The sequence below is a fragment of the Nesoenas mayeri genome (genome assembly GCF_963082525.1).
Source record: "Nesoenas mayeri genome assembly, chromosome: 5".
Classification (NCBI taxonomy): domain Eukaryota; kingdom Metazoa; phylum Chordata; class Aves; order Columbiformes; family Columbidae; genus Nesoenas; species Nesoenas mayeri.
The window spans coordinates 28,407,112-28,427,717 of NC_137548.1; the positions used below are offsets into that span (position 1 = coordinate 28,407,112).

At 40.1% G+C, this 20,606-nt stretch overlaps 1 protein-coding gene across 6 annotated transcripts in view; it reads right to left on the reverse strand.

Annotated features, from left to right (window-relative positions):
* The window catches only part of NPAS3 (neuronal PAS domain protein 3), a gene marked incomplete at its 3' end in the record, with an annotated part of 606,741 nt that overhangs the window by 13,202 nt on the left and 572,933 nt on the right, over positions 1-20,606 (reverse strand). For all 6 annotated transcript variants that reach the window (XM_080345064.1, XM_080345065.1, XM_080345063.1 and 3 more), the window contains 2 exons: positions 18,927-19,120; positions 12,611-12,717 (listed from right to left, as the gene is read on the reverse strand). In XM_080345064.1, coding sequence (XP_080201190.1) covers positions 12,611-12,717; positions 18,927-19,120 — 301 coding nt within the window. The remainder of the gene's footprint in view (positions 1-12,610; positions 12,718-18,926; positions 19,121-20,606) is intronic.

Sequence of the window (20,606 nt, forward strand, 5' to 3'; positions counted from 1 at the left end):
GATTCATTGCTTACTTCTGCAATATGGAATACTGTTTAGTCTTCCAGTGTAGGGATGTTACATACCTGACAAAACAGGCAAAAATACAGATCAACAACCTTTGCAGGAAAAAAAAAAAAAAGAGCCTTAATCAACCATTTAGAAAATTGTAAAGCTTAAGAATCTTTAAAAACTAAGCAATATTTTTCCTGCCTTAATTTGCAGAAAAGCGAATGTTAAAAGTGATCTGAGTCAAACTATTAAAAAAACATGGATTCATATTAGGATTGAAGTTTGTAGCTCAAGGTCATCACTTGCACAATATAGTGAGAAAAGCCTTGCATGCTACCTGTCCAGCTAGGGAAGAAAAGTAACTCTAAATAGTGAAAATATTTTGTAAAAACATTCATAAATTTTGTAACCTGTCCTAATCCCAGGACAGTGGTATTCCAGCCCTCTGAAATTTATTAAAATCCAGCAAAACCAGAAAAAAAAGTATTTTGCAGCACTAAGCACCAATCATTATCTCCTAATTGAACAGGAGAGACACTTTCTCCCTTTCACCAAGCTGGGAGGAGTGGCTGACACGCCAGAAGGCTGTGCTGCCATACAGAGAGACCTGGACAGGCTGGAGAGTTGGGCGGGGAAAAATTTAATGAAATATAACAAGGGCAAGTGTAGAGTCTGAATCTGGGCAGGAACAACCCCAGGTTCCAGTATAAGTTGGGGAACGACTTGTTAGAGAGCAGCGCAGGGAAAAGGGACCTGGGGGTCCTGGTGGACATCAGAATGACCATGAGCCAGCACTGTGCCCTTGTGGCCAAGAAGGCCAATGGCATCCTGGGGTGTATTAGAAGGGGGGTGGTTAGTAGTTCAAGAGAGGTTCTCCTACCCCTCTACTCTGCCCTGGTGAGACCACATCTGGAATATTGTGTCCAGTTCTGAGCTCCTCGGTTCAAGAAGGACAGGGAACTGAGGGAGGGAGTCCAGCACGGAGCCATGAAGATGATTAAGGGAGTAGAACATCTTCCTTATGAGGAAAGGCTGAGGGAGCTAGGTCTCTTTAGCTTGGAGAAGAAGAAACTGAGGGGTGACCTCATTAATGTTTACAAATGTATAAATGGTGAGCATCACAAGGATGGAGCCAGGCTCTTCTCGGTGACAACCAATGATAGGACAAGGGGTAATGGATACAAACTGGAACACGGGAGGTTCCACTTAAATATGAGAAGAAACTTCTTCACAGTGAGGGTGACAGAACACTGGAACAGGCTGCTCAGGGAGGTTGTGGAGTCTCCGTCTCTGGAGACATTCAAAACCCACCTGGACACATTTCTGTGTAACCTCACCTAGGTGTTCCTGCTCTGGCAGGGGGATTAGACTAGATGATCTTTTGAGGTCCCTTCTAATCCCTAACATTCTGTGATTCTGTGATTCTTTAACATTCTGTGATAACATACCACTGGCAATGGTTCATCATTTAAAATCACAGTTTTATAATTATGCTTGACAATAACTATTAACAAGAATGTATAATGCTACGTAAGGTATTTATTTAAAACATTATGTAGGTATCGATCAAATGTAATGACAGAATTATAATATTTAATTCAATGTATTGCTAGATGCAGTTGTCCATGGAAGCTTAGAGCATGCATATCAGAAAAGGTTTCTGTTGTTTCTATAGATAAAAATGATGTAAATAAAGTAACTAAATAACTTTATTTAATGATAAAGTGGATAAAAAATTACCACTAAATTTGTCTACCTAAGATTCTCTAGGTTTTCTTCTCTTTAACTTTTCTTTTCCCTCATGATTTTTCTGTCTCCCCATGACTTTCAAAACTTCAATCCTGACATAAAGTGATTTCTTTCTGCTAATATTGAAACGGTCGTTTAGAAACCCAAGCCTGCTTTGAACATCAACTTCAGACAGAACTTCCATTATCATTAATGAACTCTCTCTGTTCAAACTGGAGGGGAAAAATGAAATCCCAAATCCAAATTTTGCCCTCAGCTACTAAAACGCAACATCAGAGGAGAAATTTGGCCCTGCTTGCTCAAGAAACTTAAATTTGTCCTCCATATCTCTGCTAATATTAATGTCCATAATATGACGACCTATGTAAGATTAATGGGTTTAGAACATAACCCTTTCCATGCCAAATGCATCAGCAGACTATATATAATTATATCTTCTACAAACAGGAGAAGAGGTAGAAGTTTCACAGAAGCAGATTGGCAGCAGCAATGAATGCCATAGGTTAAAGATGGTCTGTTTCAAGGGACAGGATTCCTTTAAGCATGCTTTCATTTCTGGGATAAGAGTCCCTGTTTGGGTACTTGGACTAAATGAAATGAGTTGTTTTCTCAGTTTAATCTCTAGAGGAAAGGGATCCACAGCAGAGTGTCATGGTGGCATGGCACAACTGAATGTTCAAATACCCTTCTAACCACCACAAAGATGACATTTTTAAAGCATATTGTCCCTTTGTACCAGATGACTTGTAAAAAGAAAAGGAAACAAGCCCAAACTTTCCACCTTTCTCGACAAGCCTTAAAAAGATAGCTTAGCACTAACCAAAAAAAAGAAATCCCTTGTAAAATGAAAAGAACTTCTGAATAAGTAAGCATCTTAAGATCTCGGAACCAATACCTAGCAATCTGTGGACATTGCATTCAAAGGCTTCAGATGCTTGGCAGGGCATTCCCAAAAGCCCACTGAACCAAAGTCCCAGACACCAGCCCACTCATTTTATAAGTTATCAGACATCAAAACCAACATTGATCCACCACTGGCCACATCACTCATGGATGGCAAAGCCACAAGTGATTTATGCAGCTTCTTTCAAACGAATGCTAATAAGACCTATTTCAGCACCGTCACATATCTGATATATGCTACATATTTTACGGATACTATTTTCATATCCTTCCAGCTTTGAAAACTGTCTCCCTCAGAGACAAAAGGTCAACTGTCCAGACCTTTGAAAAATAAAAAGGAGAGAAAAAAATGAGTAGTTCTAATGTGTTTCTAAAACCCTGTAATAGAAGGCTCCAGGGAGACCTTATAGCAGCTATCCAGTACCTAAAGGAGGCCTACAGGAAAGCTGGAGAGGGACATTTCACAAGGGCATGTAGTGACAGGACAAGGAGTAATGGCTTTAAGCTGAAAAAGGGTAGATTTAGATTAGATCTGAGGAAGAAATTCTTCACCCTGAGGGTGGTGAGGCACTGGGACAGGTTGCACAGAGAAGCTGTGGATGCCCCATCCCTGGAAGTGTTCAAGGCCAGGTTGGATGTGGCTTTGACGAACCTGGTGTAGGTGAAGGTGTCCCTGCCCATGGCAGGGGGTTTGGAACTAGACAATCTGTAAGGTCCCTTCCAACCCAAACTCTTCTACGATTCTGTGATTTGCAACCGTTTCTTCACACCTTCACACAGTGACATTTTAGGGTGAAGCACTGCATAGCCTAGTAAATTACAAATAAAATCCTTAATCCATCCTTGGATTTTCAGTGGAGCAAAGCTGTTTCTGACTTAGGCTATAAGGTGATGAACACGTTTGGTCTCAGTAATCTTGGAGTGAACCGCAGCAATGAAGGTAAAAAAGATATGTGACTGAACTATTTTTCTCCTTCATTTTTAAAATGGCATACATTTATATTATGTAGCAAAAGTCACCACAGAAACAGTTTAGTGGACAGGAGGTGCACAGTAAAACCTTTTATTCCCATGGCTTTGCAATGTATCTTGTATTTCTACATTTTATCACAAGAAAAATATCAAAGCATAAATTCATCTTTGTTGCTAAAAAGTTTGCTCACAAAATGCCTTTACGAAAAAAATAATGAAAATTATTAAGGGACTAACTGGGAAAGTAGAGGTTCCCAGCAGAAGTCAGAGCTCAGCCGTCACTCTATAGGCCCTTAATGCAATAGCTATACTTCTACAGCTGGTACTATATGCATTTTTAATGCAAAAATAGGAGAAGAATTTAGGTGTAAGTTGCAACTGACTATGAGCTACAGAAGACTTAAAATGGAGAGCCTACAAGTTGAAATGGGAATGTACTAATCAGTATTGCATTAGATTTAATTTGAAGATGAAATATCATCAGGAATTAACTTAAAGGGTTATTGATGCAAACTGTATCTGAGGCATCTTGCAAAATAACTATAAATTGCTAAGCTACAGAAGGCAAAACTCTGCAATTAGGTTCAGCAGCTAATGGTTTAAATAGCTTAAAGGTTTAGGTTTATAGAGTTTTTTGGTTTGTTTCCTGTCCAAAAGATCTGATGCTTCTGTTAAACTCTCATATACTTTACATATAGAAAACATTTGTCCAATAGCATATGGTTTGGACATGAAAAACTTAGCCACAAAATATCCTGAAGATCAGAAATTTACAATGATTTAAAATGATTTCTGATTATTTATATGGAAAATCAGAATACCAAATATTACAATAGTAACAACCGTGCTTCACAAACAGGAATGTAAGCACTGGTCTAAATTCTCATCTTACAAGGAATGAACCAACCATGAGGTAATAGTGTATTATGGAGAAAATAAGGGCACAAAGTGTGCATGATTGCACATTGCAGAGTGTTTTACCCTTTGTTCTAAAGTAACTGGCTTTGGTCAGAGAGCAGACAAAGAAATTAAGCTAGACAGATCAGCATCTCTCATAACCCAAGGAAGCATTTTCAGGGGCAAATGCAACATCAGCAAGACTTTAGGGCATGGCTCAAAGACACAGAAAATACTCTTGGTTAGGTGCACAACTCTTAGGATTCTTTAGGACTGAAAAATGAACACTATGCATGGGCTAAAAACAAAGTCCTTGCTCCTTTTTTTCCTTGTATGAATAAAAAAATATTATATGTTTCCATTTCTTTTAGTTTCTTATTTCCTGTTCCCTCATCTCACTCTATCACCACTATCTCCAGTCAAAGAACACAAGGATGCCAGTCTCCAATGCAGAAATCTCTGCTGGCCCATAGTATGGACAGAGAGGAAGATTGTGCAGCTGGTCAGACCAATACTTCTGCAATACTTTGGAAACAAGATACACTAGAATGTCATCAGGATGCCAGGCAGGCTTGGTTTAAGAATTAACTAAATACCAGACATTCTATCAGCCTAATTTAGAATCAATCTTGCTTTTTAGTGATGATAATAAACTTGTACAAACATGAGATTCATTTGTATATTTTAGCATTTTATTTCAGTCCCAGGATGCAAAACCTGACATTGGAATCAGTTTGATTTTTTTGATGATTGAAGATATTAAGCACTACAAGAGCACTGAAATTTCGATCTGATTAGGATAAAAATTCCTCAGGATCAAAACACTTCTTTTTTTCCCCCTACAGTTTTACTAATTGTGTGCTACTTGACATTGCAGAGTTATTCCACAGCATGATAGCAAAATATGTGAAGTGTATTTTAGTGTTAGAAATTATCAACTCATTCTATTTGTTTTTCATGTGTTTGAGGTTATTAAGAGAATAAAAAATTATAACTGATGTGCATAAGTTAAAAGGGTTAGTTCAACTACAGCTGGTAGGCTAAACCACTAAGCAATATTTTTTACAGCAATAGAATTTTTCTACTGAACATACATAAAAGAAATCATGAATATATAACTGATTTAAAAGCAGACTGAGGGGGTAATATCCCTTGAAAAATAGGGGAGCCATGAAAAAGGTGAATGTGGAATAGTTTATTTTCAGAAAGACTGGATTATTCTAACCACTGGAAACCAGATAAAGTAGATCAGAGGGAGTGCTACCAAACATACTCATCAGAGACCTTTGCTTTATGGGAAATGAACTGCCCTGGCTCACGGTTCCTGAGGAATTGTATTTCTTATAGCTGTAAATCAAATCCTGAAGAAACAGGATGATATTTTCTAAGCAATAGCTGAGGACAACAAGTATCTTTTTTGTCAGTATCACGTTTCTGAATTTAGACCTCAATTAGGATTCCAAAATGAAAAAGCATGTATTATATACCAATATATACTTATGACAGTGTTCTTACAAGCAATATATTAATTTTCAAATGGTGGCACATTGTCCTATATTTATCTAAAAGCATATTCATAGTTGCCTTCAGAGGTCTTTACTTTTATACTTCCTTACTGCTTTCTTAATGACCTTCATTGAACAGTAACACCAAGTACTTGATGTTCAATGAATATCATTCATTTTTTCCAATTAAATGGAAGAGGTATACTCCTACAGCATATGACACCCATTCATTCTCAGCAAGAAATGTATTTCTTAAATCAAAAAGGGATGTTATGTATGATAAGTGTCAACCAAAGGGAAATACATACGCACAGCATTGTACTCCAGAGAGCAGTGAGTGTCCATTGCCCTTACTGAGCTCTACAGACAGTCGTAAAACCTGATACAACAGTAATTTTATTAATCTGCTTGATTTCTGATGTTTATTTGACATAAAATGTATCCTGCTAGCTTTAAGATCAGGGATATTTTCTTGCCATTGGAACAAGGGCAATTCTATCCATGCAGGGACTGATGGCTTGGTGAAAATGTATGAACCAGCCTATGCCTGACGTGCAGTTCAAACCTGCAAAGTTTCTATGCAGAGGGAAGTAGAAAGTGAGTATCTCATCAACTTTCCCATTCTTACAAGTGGTAAACTAGAACTGGGGGCACGAGGCATCTTTCTAGGATATTAGTTGTAGATGCATAACTATGAAATGTAGAACATTCAGCTTCACCTCTTTCATGCCACACATCCTAATGAAGAGCTGCATTACACAGAGCTGGGATTAGGGACTGTATCTGAGCCAGGGTACAGCTAGACCTGCAATTTTTGAGGGCTCATTGTGGCAGCTTAGCCAGTTGCTATGTCAGCTGACCCAACAGCTGAGCCATGATGCTGGATAGTGTACAGGTGGTTTGATTTGAGAACGTTTTAACTATAATCTCTGTGAGAAAGTCTTGATTTATTATAAGTGATATCTGTCAGGATTCTACCAGCAATTTATTCAACAAACACAGTGAAGATGAACAACTAGAAGTTTCCCAAACTCCCAAAACAAGAAGCATTATAAAACCAGAAACAGATTAGTAAGGTAGAATTGTAACACAAACCAATTGTCTGGGAGATTTGTGAAAAAACAGGATCATTGAAAGCTTGTATGAAACAAGATAGGAACAATATCCCTAAACCTTTTATTTCTGTCTGAAAAAACCTGATGCTTCAATAACTTGTGGGACTGTCACCATGTATGACTGTGTTGGAATAAATGCAGGCATATGTAGAGTTGGAGCATGAATGTTGTTTTATTAATCCGCAAGGGCATCGAGCTATAACTAGCATAAATCTCTAAGTAGAAATTTTGACCTCACTGAACCTAATGGAATATTTGCTCTTTAGTTCACTGGGGTCAGAATTTCAGTCTATATAAATTTGCTTTTTTAGGGAATAGTCCCCAGGTACATTGAAGCCAATGAAAGCTTTTCCATTGACTGTAACAAACCTTTCATTAGGGCAGGAGTTCCTGTTCAGAAGAGTGTTGTCACAGCTATAGTCCTGCAGACCTTATTCGCTATTATACTTGTTATGGTCACATTCCTGAAACTGCTTTTGTCTTCTTTTATCTGAGCTACCATTAACAAGGCCTGTTTTTCAAAGTTTCTAATGGGCTGCTATGATCTGAAGCCATCACCAGCCCTCTTGATTTTTTTTTTCCTGTGTGATTTTGTGCAACATTTCTTCTTTACTTGTTTTTCTCTGATGTCTTTGAATAACCTGGATGAGAAGGCAGGATATACTGGTCTTACTTTTTCCATTTTTTTCTGAAATGTTATCAGTGAATAGGCAGAGTAGCATTTTTATTTATGTTTCTTCCTACATCTATACCTACCGTTAAAATTTAGGATTCTTCTTGTTTTGATCTTTAAAAATTATTTTATCTCCTGTAAAATCAATCAAGATTTTTAGCTGCACTCTGTGGTCTTCCAAGAAACACAACCTTCTCACTCTGCTGATTTCTCAAGTCCTGCTTCTGCTTTTCAGTAGGGCTTTCTAACCACTACTTTAGCTTCTAACTCCTCTTCAAAATATTGCATAACATTGTGGGCTTTTTTTTTTTTTCTTCTCATTGTAATCTTAAACAATTATTTCCTATTTTGAACTGGCAAATCTCCTGCATTGTCTATTTTGGCGAACTGCAGTTCTGCTGGCTTTTACCTTCTACAGCCAGTGTCTGCTAGTTCCTGAATTTTAGCTCTAATTTGATTTTCACTAAACCAGGATGATTTTCTAGTTAGGTTTGAACTTGATTTTCTAGGATAGACAAGTTGCTATGGAGTGTTTTGGGGGTTTGATATTTTTTAATCTTGTTTTTTTCCACAAAGTTTTGTTTGTTTGTTTGTTTGCTTGCTTGTTTGTTGTTGTTTTTCTTTTTGTTTATTTGGGGTTTTTTTTGTTTTCTTTGTTTGTTTGTTTGCTTTTTCCAGATGCTAGAGAAGTCAAGCACATCTCTGGGCAAAGATAATGAACCACTTCAGCTTCTGCAGGAGTTATAATGGGCAGGTAGACTTCCTGAGCTATTCCCCAGTCTAATTTAAATGTCAAGATTTTTCATCCAGGGCATGAGTTTGAGCAACATGAAAAGAAAAATGCAAAGTCCTGTACTTGGGATGGACTGATTCCCTGCAATGGTACAGGCTAGGGACTGACTGGCTGAGTTGTTGCTCTGTGGAAAAGAACCTGAGGATCCTAGTGGACAGCACGCTAGACATGAATCAGTAGTGCGCTCTATGGGCTGTACAAAAAAGTGTATAGCCAGAAGATCACCGAAAGTCATTATTCTCCTTCACTCATCACTCCTTAGCTTGCATCTGCAACCTAATTTTAAGCTCCCAGCACAGAAAATATATTGATAAACTTCGGTGGGCTTAGCAGAGGTCTGCCCAGGTAATTATAGACCGGTCAGCCTCACCTCTGTCCCTGGGAAAGTAATGGAACAGCTTATCCTTGGTGCCACCTCAAGGCATATCAAGGATGAGAGGGTTATTAGGGGCAGTCAGCATGGCTTTACCAAGGGTAAGTCATGCTTGACCAACCTCATAGCCTTTTATGAGAATGTAACAAGCTGGATGGATGATGGCAGAGCAGTGGATGTGGCCTACCTTGACTTCAGTAAAGCCTTTGACACGGTCTCCCACAGCATCCTCACAGCTAAGTTGAGGAGGTGTGGTCTAGACAATAGAGTAGTGAGGTGGGTTGCAAACTGGCTTAAGGAGAGAAGCCAGAGAGTGGTAGTCAATGGTGCGGAGTCTAGTTGGAGGCCAGCATCTAGTGGAGTGCCTCAGGGGTCAGTACTGGGGCCAGTATTATTCAATATATTCATTAACGATTTAGACGAGGAAATAGAGTGTACTATCGGCAAGTTTGCTGATGACACTAAGCTGGGAGGAGTGGCTGACACGCCAGAAGGCTGTGCTGCCATCCAGAGAGACCTGGACAGGCTGGAGAGTTGGGCGGGGAATAACCTAATGAAATTTAACAAGGGAAAGTGTAGAGTCCTGCATCTGGGCAGGAACAACCCCAGGTTCCAGTATAGGTTGGGAAATGACATATTAGAGAGCAGTGTAGGGGAAAGGGACCTGGGGGTCCTGGTGGACAGCAGGATGACCATGAGCCAGCACTGTGCCCTTGTGGCCAGGAAGGCCAATGGCATCCTGGGGTGTATTAGAAGGGGGCTGGTTAGTAGACCGAGAGAGGTCCTCCTTCCCCTCTACTCTGCCCTGGTGAGACCACATCTGGAATATTGTGTCCAGTTCTGGGCCCCTCAGTTCAAAAAGGACAGGGAACTGCTGGAGAGGGTCCAGCGTAGGGCAACAAAGATGATTAAGGGAGTGGAGCACCTCCCTTATGAGGAAAGGCTGAGGGAGCTGGGTCTCTTTAGTTTGGAGAAGAGGAAACTGAGGGGTGACCTCATTAATGTTTATAAATATATAAAGGGTGAGTGCCACGAGGATGGAGCCAGGCTCTTCTCAGTGGCAAACAATGATAGGACAAGGGGTAATGGGATCAAGCTGGAACACAAGAGGTTCCACTTAAATTTGAGAAAAAACTTCTTCTTAGTAAGGGTGACAGAGCACTGGAACAGGCTGCCCAGGGGGTTTGTGGAGTCTCCTTCTCTGGAGACATTCAAGACGCGCCTGGACATGTTCCTGTGCAACCTCACCTAGGCATTCCTGCTCCAGCAAGGGGATTGGACTAGATGATCTTTTGAGGTCCCTTCCAATCCCAAACATACTGTGATACTGTGACTACTTGCCCTGTGATGAAAGGCTGCAGGACCATGCTTCTTCAGCCTGAAGAAGAGGTGGCTTCAGGAGGACCTAATGGCATACTTGCAGGGAAGTTACTACAAAGATGGAGCTGTGAGCTGCACAATCAAAACAGGGAAATTCCAACTGGATAGAAGAAAAACAAAAAACACAAACAACAAAAAAGAATCCTAACAACCCACACTGTGAGGATAATCAAGCCCTTATTAAGGATAACTGGAACAGGCCACTCAGAGAAGTTGTGGAAAGTCTGACGTTGAAGGTTTTCAAAATCAGCGGGACAAAAAGCTAAACAATTTGCTTTGAATCAGTGTTGATCCTGTTTTGAGCATGAGGTGGGACTAGATAATATCCCAGAGTCCTTTCCAAAAGGAGTGGTTCTATGAACAGCTTGTTCCTATAAGCCAAGAGAACAACTATATATAAAAGATGTAACTAGCCTCACCTATTGAAAAAAAATTGCCTAGCAAGAATAAGTATGCTATAGTCACACAGTCCAGTTTGGAATCCCACTGTGCAGGATGCTGATAACAGGAGAAAGTCCCTGTGTTTATAAAGCTTGCAATCTAATCAGCTAAACCGGACATACAGTGAGAGCAGGAACACAGTGAGGTGAAGCGATTTTCTAGAAGTCATTCCGGTCTCCAGGCTCCTGAGTCCTAATCCAGTGCTTATACACTGGACCACGCTGCACTCACACTGCCTGCATAGGTCTCTAAGTTTTCTGAAGATGAATGTTTCATAAAGCACATTCTATTTCAGAGAGAAGTGGTCATTCAGAAGATTAAGGTCTTTTTCAAATGGGATGTTCATCTCTGCCAGGTGGTATGTTAAGTCTGAGTCATAAATATCTTTTATTTCTTTGGTCAGATAGTGCAGTGAAAGTGCAACTTGTCATTTCTGACTTCCAGTTTAAAGAGCACCAAGTAAGTTTCTGAATTTGTTCACTTCTGAGCAACTGATGCAATCTCCTGGATACTAAACACTTAAAATGTAAATGATGCAAAATTACTTTGTTAATAATTTTGGATAGTTGAATTTTTTTTTTTCCCCACAAAAAATGTATCTAACCTAACCTTTTTTCTGCCAAATGCACCTTACCTTCTAGAAACTTCAGTGACTATTTGAAAGCTTTACAGAGCTTGCTGCTGCTGTTGCTTGCCACATATTATGATAGAAGCCGTCACTGTTCTGCTTTCTAGTTGCAGTTATCCTCCTATCTTCCCTTACAGATCAAGCAAGGTATTTTTGGACTCAAGGTTTATACTGCTTTCTACTGTAGTCATGTTGTTTTGAAAAGGCTAATTAAATGTGGCTGTATTTGGGTTGCTACCCCTTTATTAGGAAATGCTAGCAGTGCATGGTGCAGGGGGAGCAGAGTTATTAAAATCTGGGACTCTACATTTAAGAGGCAGTTTGCAGGTAGTCTTTTACATTTAGAAAAGCACATAAGTCAATCATAAATGCAGTCAGTCACTGAAACTTCCAAAGAATTATCTGGCTTCACTGCAGGCACAGATAAATTAGAGATTATGGGCCTAAGTCTCTTTTCGCACCAGGGTAAATCAGGAGCACCATTACTGAAGTCAACAGATCTCTACAAGAAAAGAATTAGGCCCTATGGCTTTTAATAACAGGAATACAAAGAGTTTAATTACAAGGAATGAAGCTGAACCTCCCTTCCCCCATACACAGACATATGCACATACTCTGGTAAGGTTTGTCTCTCGTAACATTGTTGTGCTTCTGTTATCCTGATCAGATACTACCTGTGTGCAAGTAACAGGGACTTAGATGCTATAGGGATGGAGGCCGGCTAGATGTTAATACACAGGATGGTTAAAACACTGGTAGAGCTGTAGTTCAGTTCTATATTGAAAAATCTGGTGAAATCCCAAATATGCTGCAGTTTTTGACCTCCATGTTATGACTCAGAAATAAAAAACAAAGAGAAGAGTTAATTTTCTGTGCTAGGGAGTTTCTCACCTAGGCAATACATCTTTGAAGGAGTAAAATAATGCACAGCGCATGTAAATGAACAGTTGCTGGAAGCTCTGGTGATACAAATATATTTTTTTTATTCCCACATATGTGAACAATCTAACATGTTTATAAAAAAACTTGAAAATAAATAATACAAAAAGTTATATTTGTGCCACCCTCTGTGAAACCCTATGACAAAAAAGCAGGTGAAAGATGAAGACCCAAGTTGTGGTATATAAGTAACAGTTCAGGAACGAGCAAGTGTTGTACCAGATTATTTTTACAAAAATGGAAGTACTTACAGTCTAAGTGACTATGTCGGATGCCTTCCACATCTTCAGCATGAATGAAGTGGTAACATCTCTTTCCTACAATATCTACAGGAGTCAGATCCATGTAATCAGTAATCCTAAAAAGGAAAAAAAAATACCGCCTATGATTCAAAAAGGAAAAGAATACAACAACTGTCAAATGACTCAGGAAGTGAAATCTGCTAAAAAATTTTTCACCACTATATTAATTTGAATGGAATATCTGTACAAATAAGACACCGTTAAAGCAGAGGAAAAAAAACCCAAACATTTTTTAAAGAAACCTTGAAATCATCTTTTCCATTTAAGTTGAAAGTTAAATTCTAGAGCATATTGTCTCCATAGCATAACACCAAGACAATATAATTCCATCAAATTGTAAAGCATTAGCAATAATCCAAAATCCTCATTAAAAGACCAAGATGATTCAAGGTTACATAATAAAGTAAAAACATGTTATGTTTATAGCAAATGATTAGAGACACTTTTCATTTCAACAGATTGGCCTTCAATTGGCTATATTCATGAAAAAGCTCTTCAACCGTTTCTTGGCACCAAGTCCAAACTGATATTTCAAGGGATATAATTTAAATGCTGAGACATACAGATGCCTCAGGGTGTTATCTTTTTTAGACTAATTCATTTGGGAGCTCAGCTTTCACTCTGGGCCCTTTCAACTGGGACTTTGTTGTTTATTGCACACAGAAACTTTAAAATCTATTTTACAGACCTTTGTGTCTGTCTGTGTATGTGTGTCTGCGTGCTTGTGTCTGCATGCATGTGCGAACTTCTGTCATGGAGTGTCAAGATGTCAGTGTCCTTAAATGCAGTTCAGAAAACAACAAAACAATTGGAAAATGCCTTGCTCACAAAAGCATTTAAAAGCATGTCTGTTTTCCAGAGAGAGAATATTTTTTATGGTTTGAAATATGCTGCAAAGTTTGGGGTTAAATCCACTTTGCAACTGTAAGATATAATTGCCATCCATTTAAGGGAGTGGTAAGAAACACCAAACATCTTGATATAACCAGATAGCTGAAACAACTGGAATGTGATGCTAAGGGAGGCTAGTGGGGAGGCTAAACCAGACACCAAGTTGTGTAGGTCTGGGGGGTTCCCAGCAGGCAGAGGGGGTGAACACAGCCACAGAGGCACTGACTAGCAGAGCTGTGTTTGCCTGGGTGTCTGAGGCAGGGAGAACACATAGACCAGAAAGACTGGAGGAGAACAGAAGCATTAGACAGCACCACAGCAGCACTGGTGATTTGTCCCAGTTAAACACAAAGAAGCAAACGTAACAAACACAGAAAACATCACAGGTAAAGCGGGTAGACTCAAATTTGCCAGGAAAAATTGTCAAATCAAGTTTAGTACAAAACACAACAGCCTTCTCCCACTTTCATGACAGAGCATGTTGAAGGATGTGCACTTTCAAACAACTGCCTAGTAGTTATAGCACTTAACCAAATGTGGGATACTCATCTGGGAATACTCATCTAATGTTTATCACAAACCACAGTTGAGAAGCAACTTTCCTACCTTCTCAAAGAGGACACAATTCACCAGGATACAGACAAGTCTGGAATAGTGGCAGTGGGACTCCCTGTCCCTCCTGCCGAGTTCCTCCACTTTGGTGGCACAGTGAATTACAGTCTGGGAAACAAAGGACCTGGGATCACTGCCAAGTGCTAAGAAACCTCACCAGAAGAAAGGGAGTCTGAGATTTAAAGGTTCCTGTGCCCCGGACTGTATATTATGTTTTTATACTAAAGTAAGTGTATAAAGAGTCTCTAGAGCAGGAATGTGAACTCAAGTCTTTCCCCCTCCCATGTCTACACTCTCTTCACTGGCACACTTTGCTCTGGCTGAAGATTTGTGTGTTTTCTGTTAGGAGGTGGCTCTGCTTCAAGATCAGGGAGAATAAATTGCATGTTGCCCAGCCTAGCAGAAAGGGGCAATCCCCAGGCAGGCCTCTGCCCTGGGTTGTACCCAGGCTGCGAGTTTTACAGCTCACAGGGCTAACAGGGAAGATGAACACTCTGCCTCCTCCTTTGGTAAATTCGACTCAGCTGTATTTTGTTTCTTTGTAGTAACACATTTGTGTAAAGTCTTCACAGATAAAAACGAACATAGCAAAGCAACCGTGGAAGCAGGTTCACAATCCCTCAAGTTTAAGGATAGTATTGAGAAAATGCTGTTTCAAACAGACACATGAAGGACATAGGATTTTTTTAATGAAAAAAAGTGGAAGAAGAAACAGAAAGACTATCCAGATGTAAGTGATGATGTAAGCAAGGACACCAAAACCAGAAGCAAAAGAAATAACATCAAATAGGACACTCATGTTTATATCAAAGGTACCCTAGATAGAAAATAATTTGCATGGAGAAAAGAAAGAAATATTATAGTATCTCTTAGAGCACTAATTAGGAGGCAGATCTTGTGGCTCCCAAGACCTTTGACAAAATAAAGCTACCAGGTTGATGGGTGGGAGCTCGGTTCTCCTGAATACACAGACCTGATCCTGTAAAACACAAGCACAGGCCTATGTCTGAGCAGATCAGTGGTTCCAGTGACTTACAGGACTGTAAACATGACTGCAGTTTAAAGGTAGGTATATGGGTACAGTGCTTTGCTGAATTAAGACCAATATATGCACACATTTGTATGCTTGAAGCTCTGTACACAACACTGTTCCTGCATATCTGAAGGAACTGTTGGCAACCACTGTCATGGCCAACGGGTCAGACCTCTTGCATATAGAAAACACCATGTTCACTGGGTTATTTTATTTTGGGAATATACTAGTAGATATGGCTATAGCAGTCAACATTATCTGGGCTATAGGCTCTCTCCAGATGATCTCCGATCACTAACAGTTGACACTGAAAATATATAGACTGATGCTGTACTCTAGCAGCAGTGTCTTTGCTTTTAGTTATTTATCATCATCTAAGATTATTTGTTCCTCTGCAGGTGCTTTTCTCACTTCACTGACTAATGAAGAAATTCTAGACTATTTTAGAATAGATGGAGAAGTTTAGATTATATGAATTCCACATTTGGAAAACAGACGGGGATTAATATATCACATTTTAGGCATCAAAATTTTACATCTCCATTTAACACTCTCAGAACAAAATATTAATTGTTAGAAATAGCCAATGCACTAGCTAATGGATCGTGTCTCAAAGGGAAGCTAACTGTTGACTAGTTGGTGCACTGAGTCCAGGATTCTGATGCAAATCTCTTCATTCAGAGGAAAGTAACAAGATGCACCCAAAGTCATGAGTAACTCTTGCTCCCTGCTGTTGCAAGCAGGCAACCACTCGGAAAACTAGGAGTACTATTGATCTCACCCCTGCTGATCCAATGGTCCACTGTGAGCATTCATTTCAGTTAAGTAGCATGGCTTCTGCTCCATGCTCCCTGCAGCTGTCAGTAACTCCCCATCGCTCTATAAATAGTGCTTACAGCTTCCCCAGCATGGAGCCATTTTTCTCTGTTTTCATCAATGTGCTTGCTTTACTGTGGCACCACAAAGAATTTCGCGTCTGCCCATAAGTGTCAGGAGTCAAGCCCATATATTCAGGATGGGATACTTATCTCCTTTTCTATAGTCCCAGAAGAGAGATCCCAACTTCCCCGACTTGGAGAATGGCCTTGGCAAAGGCCCAGATAATTCATCTGACAACTTCAATCAGCTGTTCAGTTAATTCCTTCCTTTCTTCTGTCCTTTCCGTTCCTCCAGCTTTTACAGTCATATTCTGCTTTGTACAGGCTATGAAATCCAAGTCCTGTCAATCCTACTCCATTTTCAATCCATGGAAATCCTGCTGCCTCAGTGAGCACTTCCCAGCCCTGGCAGAAGTGTTTATGCTATTTGAAATTACTTTTATAAATTATTTTAAACACTGACACAAGGGCTTAAAATGGAACTATTGCAACATAAATTCAAGTACCCCATCATATGCATTCTACTCTAGCATATGAGATATTATAGAATCCATCACGAACAAGGAAAAGTTGCTTTATAATGTTGCCTTTACCTAAATGAATGAAAACACTGGTAAACTCAATGCTTTCTTGCATAAGTCAGCTGGCTTACCATAGTTTACCATGTGTTATCAGCTCTTTCTATGTGATTACCAACTAGTGCTCCATGTCTGATACATTTCCTGTTTTTCAGTGATGCCTTTCTCAGGCTTTTAAAAGAAAGACAAAAATGTTTAATTAATAAAACAAATACACAACTTAGGGCTCATAAAAATGCCAGACTGATGGCAAAATATAAATCTTCCTAATATGGCCCACAAATTCATATCATACTTGACCAGATGGAATAGTTAATTTTCCACATTCCTCACTTTTCTTATTGAGGGTGCCAACGAAGGCAACAGTAAGGGCAGGTGATTTTATGAAAAGGAAATCTGTTCATTAGCAACTGGACAGATACCAGCAACTCATTTCACAGAGGCCACTAAGAGCTCTGCAGTGGTAGCAGCTTTCCATTACTACCTGGGTAGGTCACAGTCTAAGCAAAAGGTTTTTTTCTAGATCCTGCTGCTAATCCCCTGAGCTCTTTCACCAGCTGCCAGATTATACAGAATCTAGAAGCTTGTCCGGTAGACTCACAGGCAAAAGCTCAGCCCAAACTGTAATACTACTACAAGCTTTCTCTGTGACCTTGTGCAAGCCACTTTCTACAGAGCAGTTTTTACAAGCTTAAAAAGGAGAAGAATATATTATCTTTCAGATAATGCTTTTGAAGATCAGATGAAGTGTTCTCTCTAATAGCCATGTAATATTATTATTAATACTACTGTGGCAGTTCAGAAACATGACAGCAAAGATAACCTCGTAACTGAAATCCAATATTATTTTAAATTGTTTAAGGCCCTGATTCAACAAAGTATTTGAGTTTACCCCATTTTATAGAAGTTTATATTGATGTGCCATCCTGATTGTAGGTATTCCATTATGATTGAGCAACTATGATTGCTCTTGTCAGAGAGCTTCCACTCAACTTGTAATATGTCACAGCTGCTGTCACATGTAAAGCTTGCACTAGTCATCTTGTTCTACTTTTTGATGATAGGTCCCGTTGACAAAATTTCTTTTGGCTGCATTACCTCTTTTCTCCTTTCCAGCCTTTCCCCTGTACCTCAGACTTCGATCAATGGACCCAAATGTCTTTATTACTTATATCTTCCTTCTCAGATATCTTCACTCTTCTCTAAATACCCATACCCTGTATTTAATTTTCTGGACCCTGAGGGCACCAATAAACCTTAATGGTCTTCATCAGCCTCTCTAGGCTTCCCCACTCTGCATACAGCCCAGGACCCCATGTCAGCCTCTAGGGCTGTCAGACTGTGCCCCAGCAGTGCCACAGCAGGGCTGGTCTGCAGCTCCCCACAGCCCTGCCCTGTCCAGCCATGGGTCCTGCTGAGCCAGGCCCAGCCCATGTCCCGAATCGGCCTCAGCCCATCCCTCGGGAGGTGCCTAGCGGCCCCACTGCCTGGCCTGCTCTTGGCTGGGGTGGTGGGACAGGCCCTGGCTGCCAGCCCCTGCCATCAGCCACCATGGGGAGCCCCCAGCGCTACCGGCACCCAACCCCCAGGGAGCAGACAGCTAAATTTAAATCCTATCATCTTTCACCTTCCTAGATCACTTGTCACTACCACATTGAACATAGCCCCCCCAACCAACTCCGCATCACCTGTTCCCACTTCACTGCTGTCTTTCCCAGTATGCCCTTACCCAATTTTAATGTAAAGTTTTCCCACCTCTTACTGCAACAGATCCCACCTCTCTAGCCTACTATCTAGGCCATCTGTGCTTCTGTTCCATTAAACACTGAGCACGATGTGCTGTAATCTGCAAATTAGTTCAAAAATGGAAAACTTCAAAATTTCAGACAGAAAAACTTGTGGAGGGGAGGACGGGGGAGCATAAGGACAGCCATATAGATCAGACCAACGTCTGTCTAGTCCCAAATCTTGCCTCTGAGAGGGATGGTGAGAGATTGCAAAAAGCAGGGAAAGCTAAGAGGAATCTTTCCTGGTCTATCCTCCCCTATTCCAGCAAGATGTCCTGCAAATTATGGTTTTTAATTTATCTTTATTCTCTAAGAAAATAATGGAAATGAACATGATGATGATGAGAGTGAATTCAGTACTCTCTTACAACACCAGGATGACATTGCAGGAGTCACAAATTCACAAATTTCAAAACTTTTTGCCAAGCCCATGTAACAAAGAATACACACAGCTAACATAAAGAAAAAAGGAGCTAAAAGCTGTACCTATTTTCACAGTAAATGATATTGAGGTCCATATTCACACGAGTGACAAACATGTGGCAGTCAATCCTGACTTCATTAATTGTAGGAGGTGGCAAAGCATGAGCAACGACAACAAGTCCCATGATTTGGCTGGGTACTGTCCGTCCGTGGGACAGTGACACTCTCAGACGTAACCGGCCTGTTATATGAATCACCTGGAAAATAAAAACAATAAAAGAAACCCCAGTGAATTCTGGATGCAACTGTGACATTCTGGATGCAACTGTGACATCAGTTTCTTTTAAAGGATAGCATTACTATTCCCTACAGATCACTTAACACAGCCAAAAATTGTACTAAGTAACTGCCAGTATTAGTGTTAAGCTTATTAATATTGGCTGTCAACATGTCCTATATGTCCTCATGGCAAAAAAGAAGACAAGAACATAACAGGCAAATGTGTCACATTCATCAAATAAAAACCTCAGAACTCCTGTGCTATTGATTCTTCTTGTGGTGGTTGCTACAGAAAGAGAGAAGAAGAAGAAAAAACATCTAGAAATTCAACAAAAGAAAAGAGAGAGGGTGATAAAACTGAAGTAATGAAGGAAGAAATTAATAAAATATTAATTTTATAACATTCAGAGACTAAATATGAGACAAAAAGATCAGCAGTTTTGAAACTCTCCCAGAACAGATTGAACTGAATTGCTTGTCACCTACACCATGGAGACACTGCTCACAGCCTTAAATTACTTCTTTGTGGTTGGCAATTTGAGAAGCAACAACCTGAAAGTGATCAATGAGCTCAGCTGCAAGATGGTCTTCTTCCATCCACAGCAAACTTTGTAAGAGCTGGTAGACACATAGTGCTTTACCTAGTACACTCTGTATTTAGGGAGAGCACTGGGGGTGGATGGTTTCTTTCCCTATTTACAAGATAATGGCAGAAGATGCCCAGGAGATCGAGCTGCAGCCTTGGAAAGTGAAATTTTAAGAATGCTGCCTGAAATGGAATAAGTTGAAACTCTGGGAAAAGGATAATCCACCACTTTCAGTTTCACTCCTTCAGAAGTTCTGTGGATAAATAAAGGTGGTGTTTTTTTCCAATAAAATAATATAAATACAGCACTGATGTCAGATATCAAACTGAAAATGGAAACTGCAGTTCCTGTACTCATGGATTAGAGAACCATAAGAACCGGCAGTTGCAGGCTCTCCCAGATTTTCACCCTCAGAGTGTGTTACAACATCAACATGAAGAGAAGGTTTCCAGGAGACAGGGTCCATTTCACTGTGATCCCAGGCTCCGGCCCCAAGCCTGACAGTGTTCAAGAAGAGACTGGACAACACCCTCATACACATGGTGTGAACTGTGGGGTTGTGTTATGCAGGGACAGGAGTGGGACTCAATCATCCTTCTGTATCCCTTCCAATTCAGGACATTCTATGAATCTATGATTCTGTGTGTATACTCTCAAAATTGGTCCCTTTCAGCCCTTTTATTGACTCTCTACACGGAAGTCAACAGATATGTTGGTTGGTACCAAGTGCACTGGAGGAGGTGACAGAGATGGGATGTAGTTATACATCCACTGATGCTCATCTCACAAAGACAGCAGCCAAACTCTGCTTCTGATCTGAGACTGATTGATAATAGAAAATGAGAGAGAATCTTTCATTAATAAGACTGCAAACCAC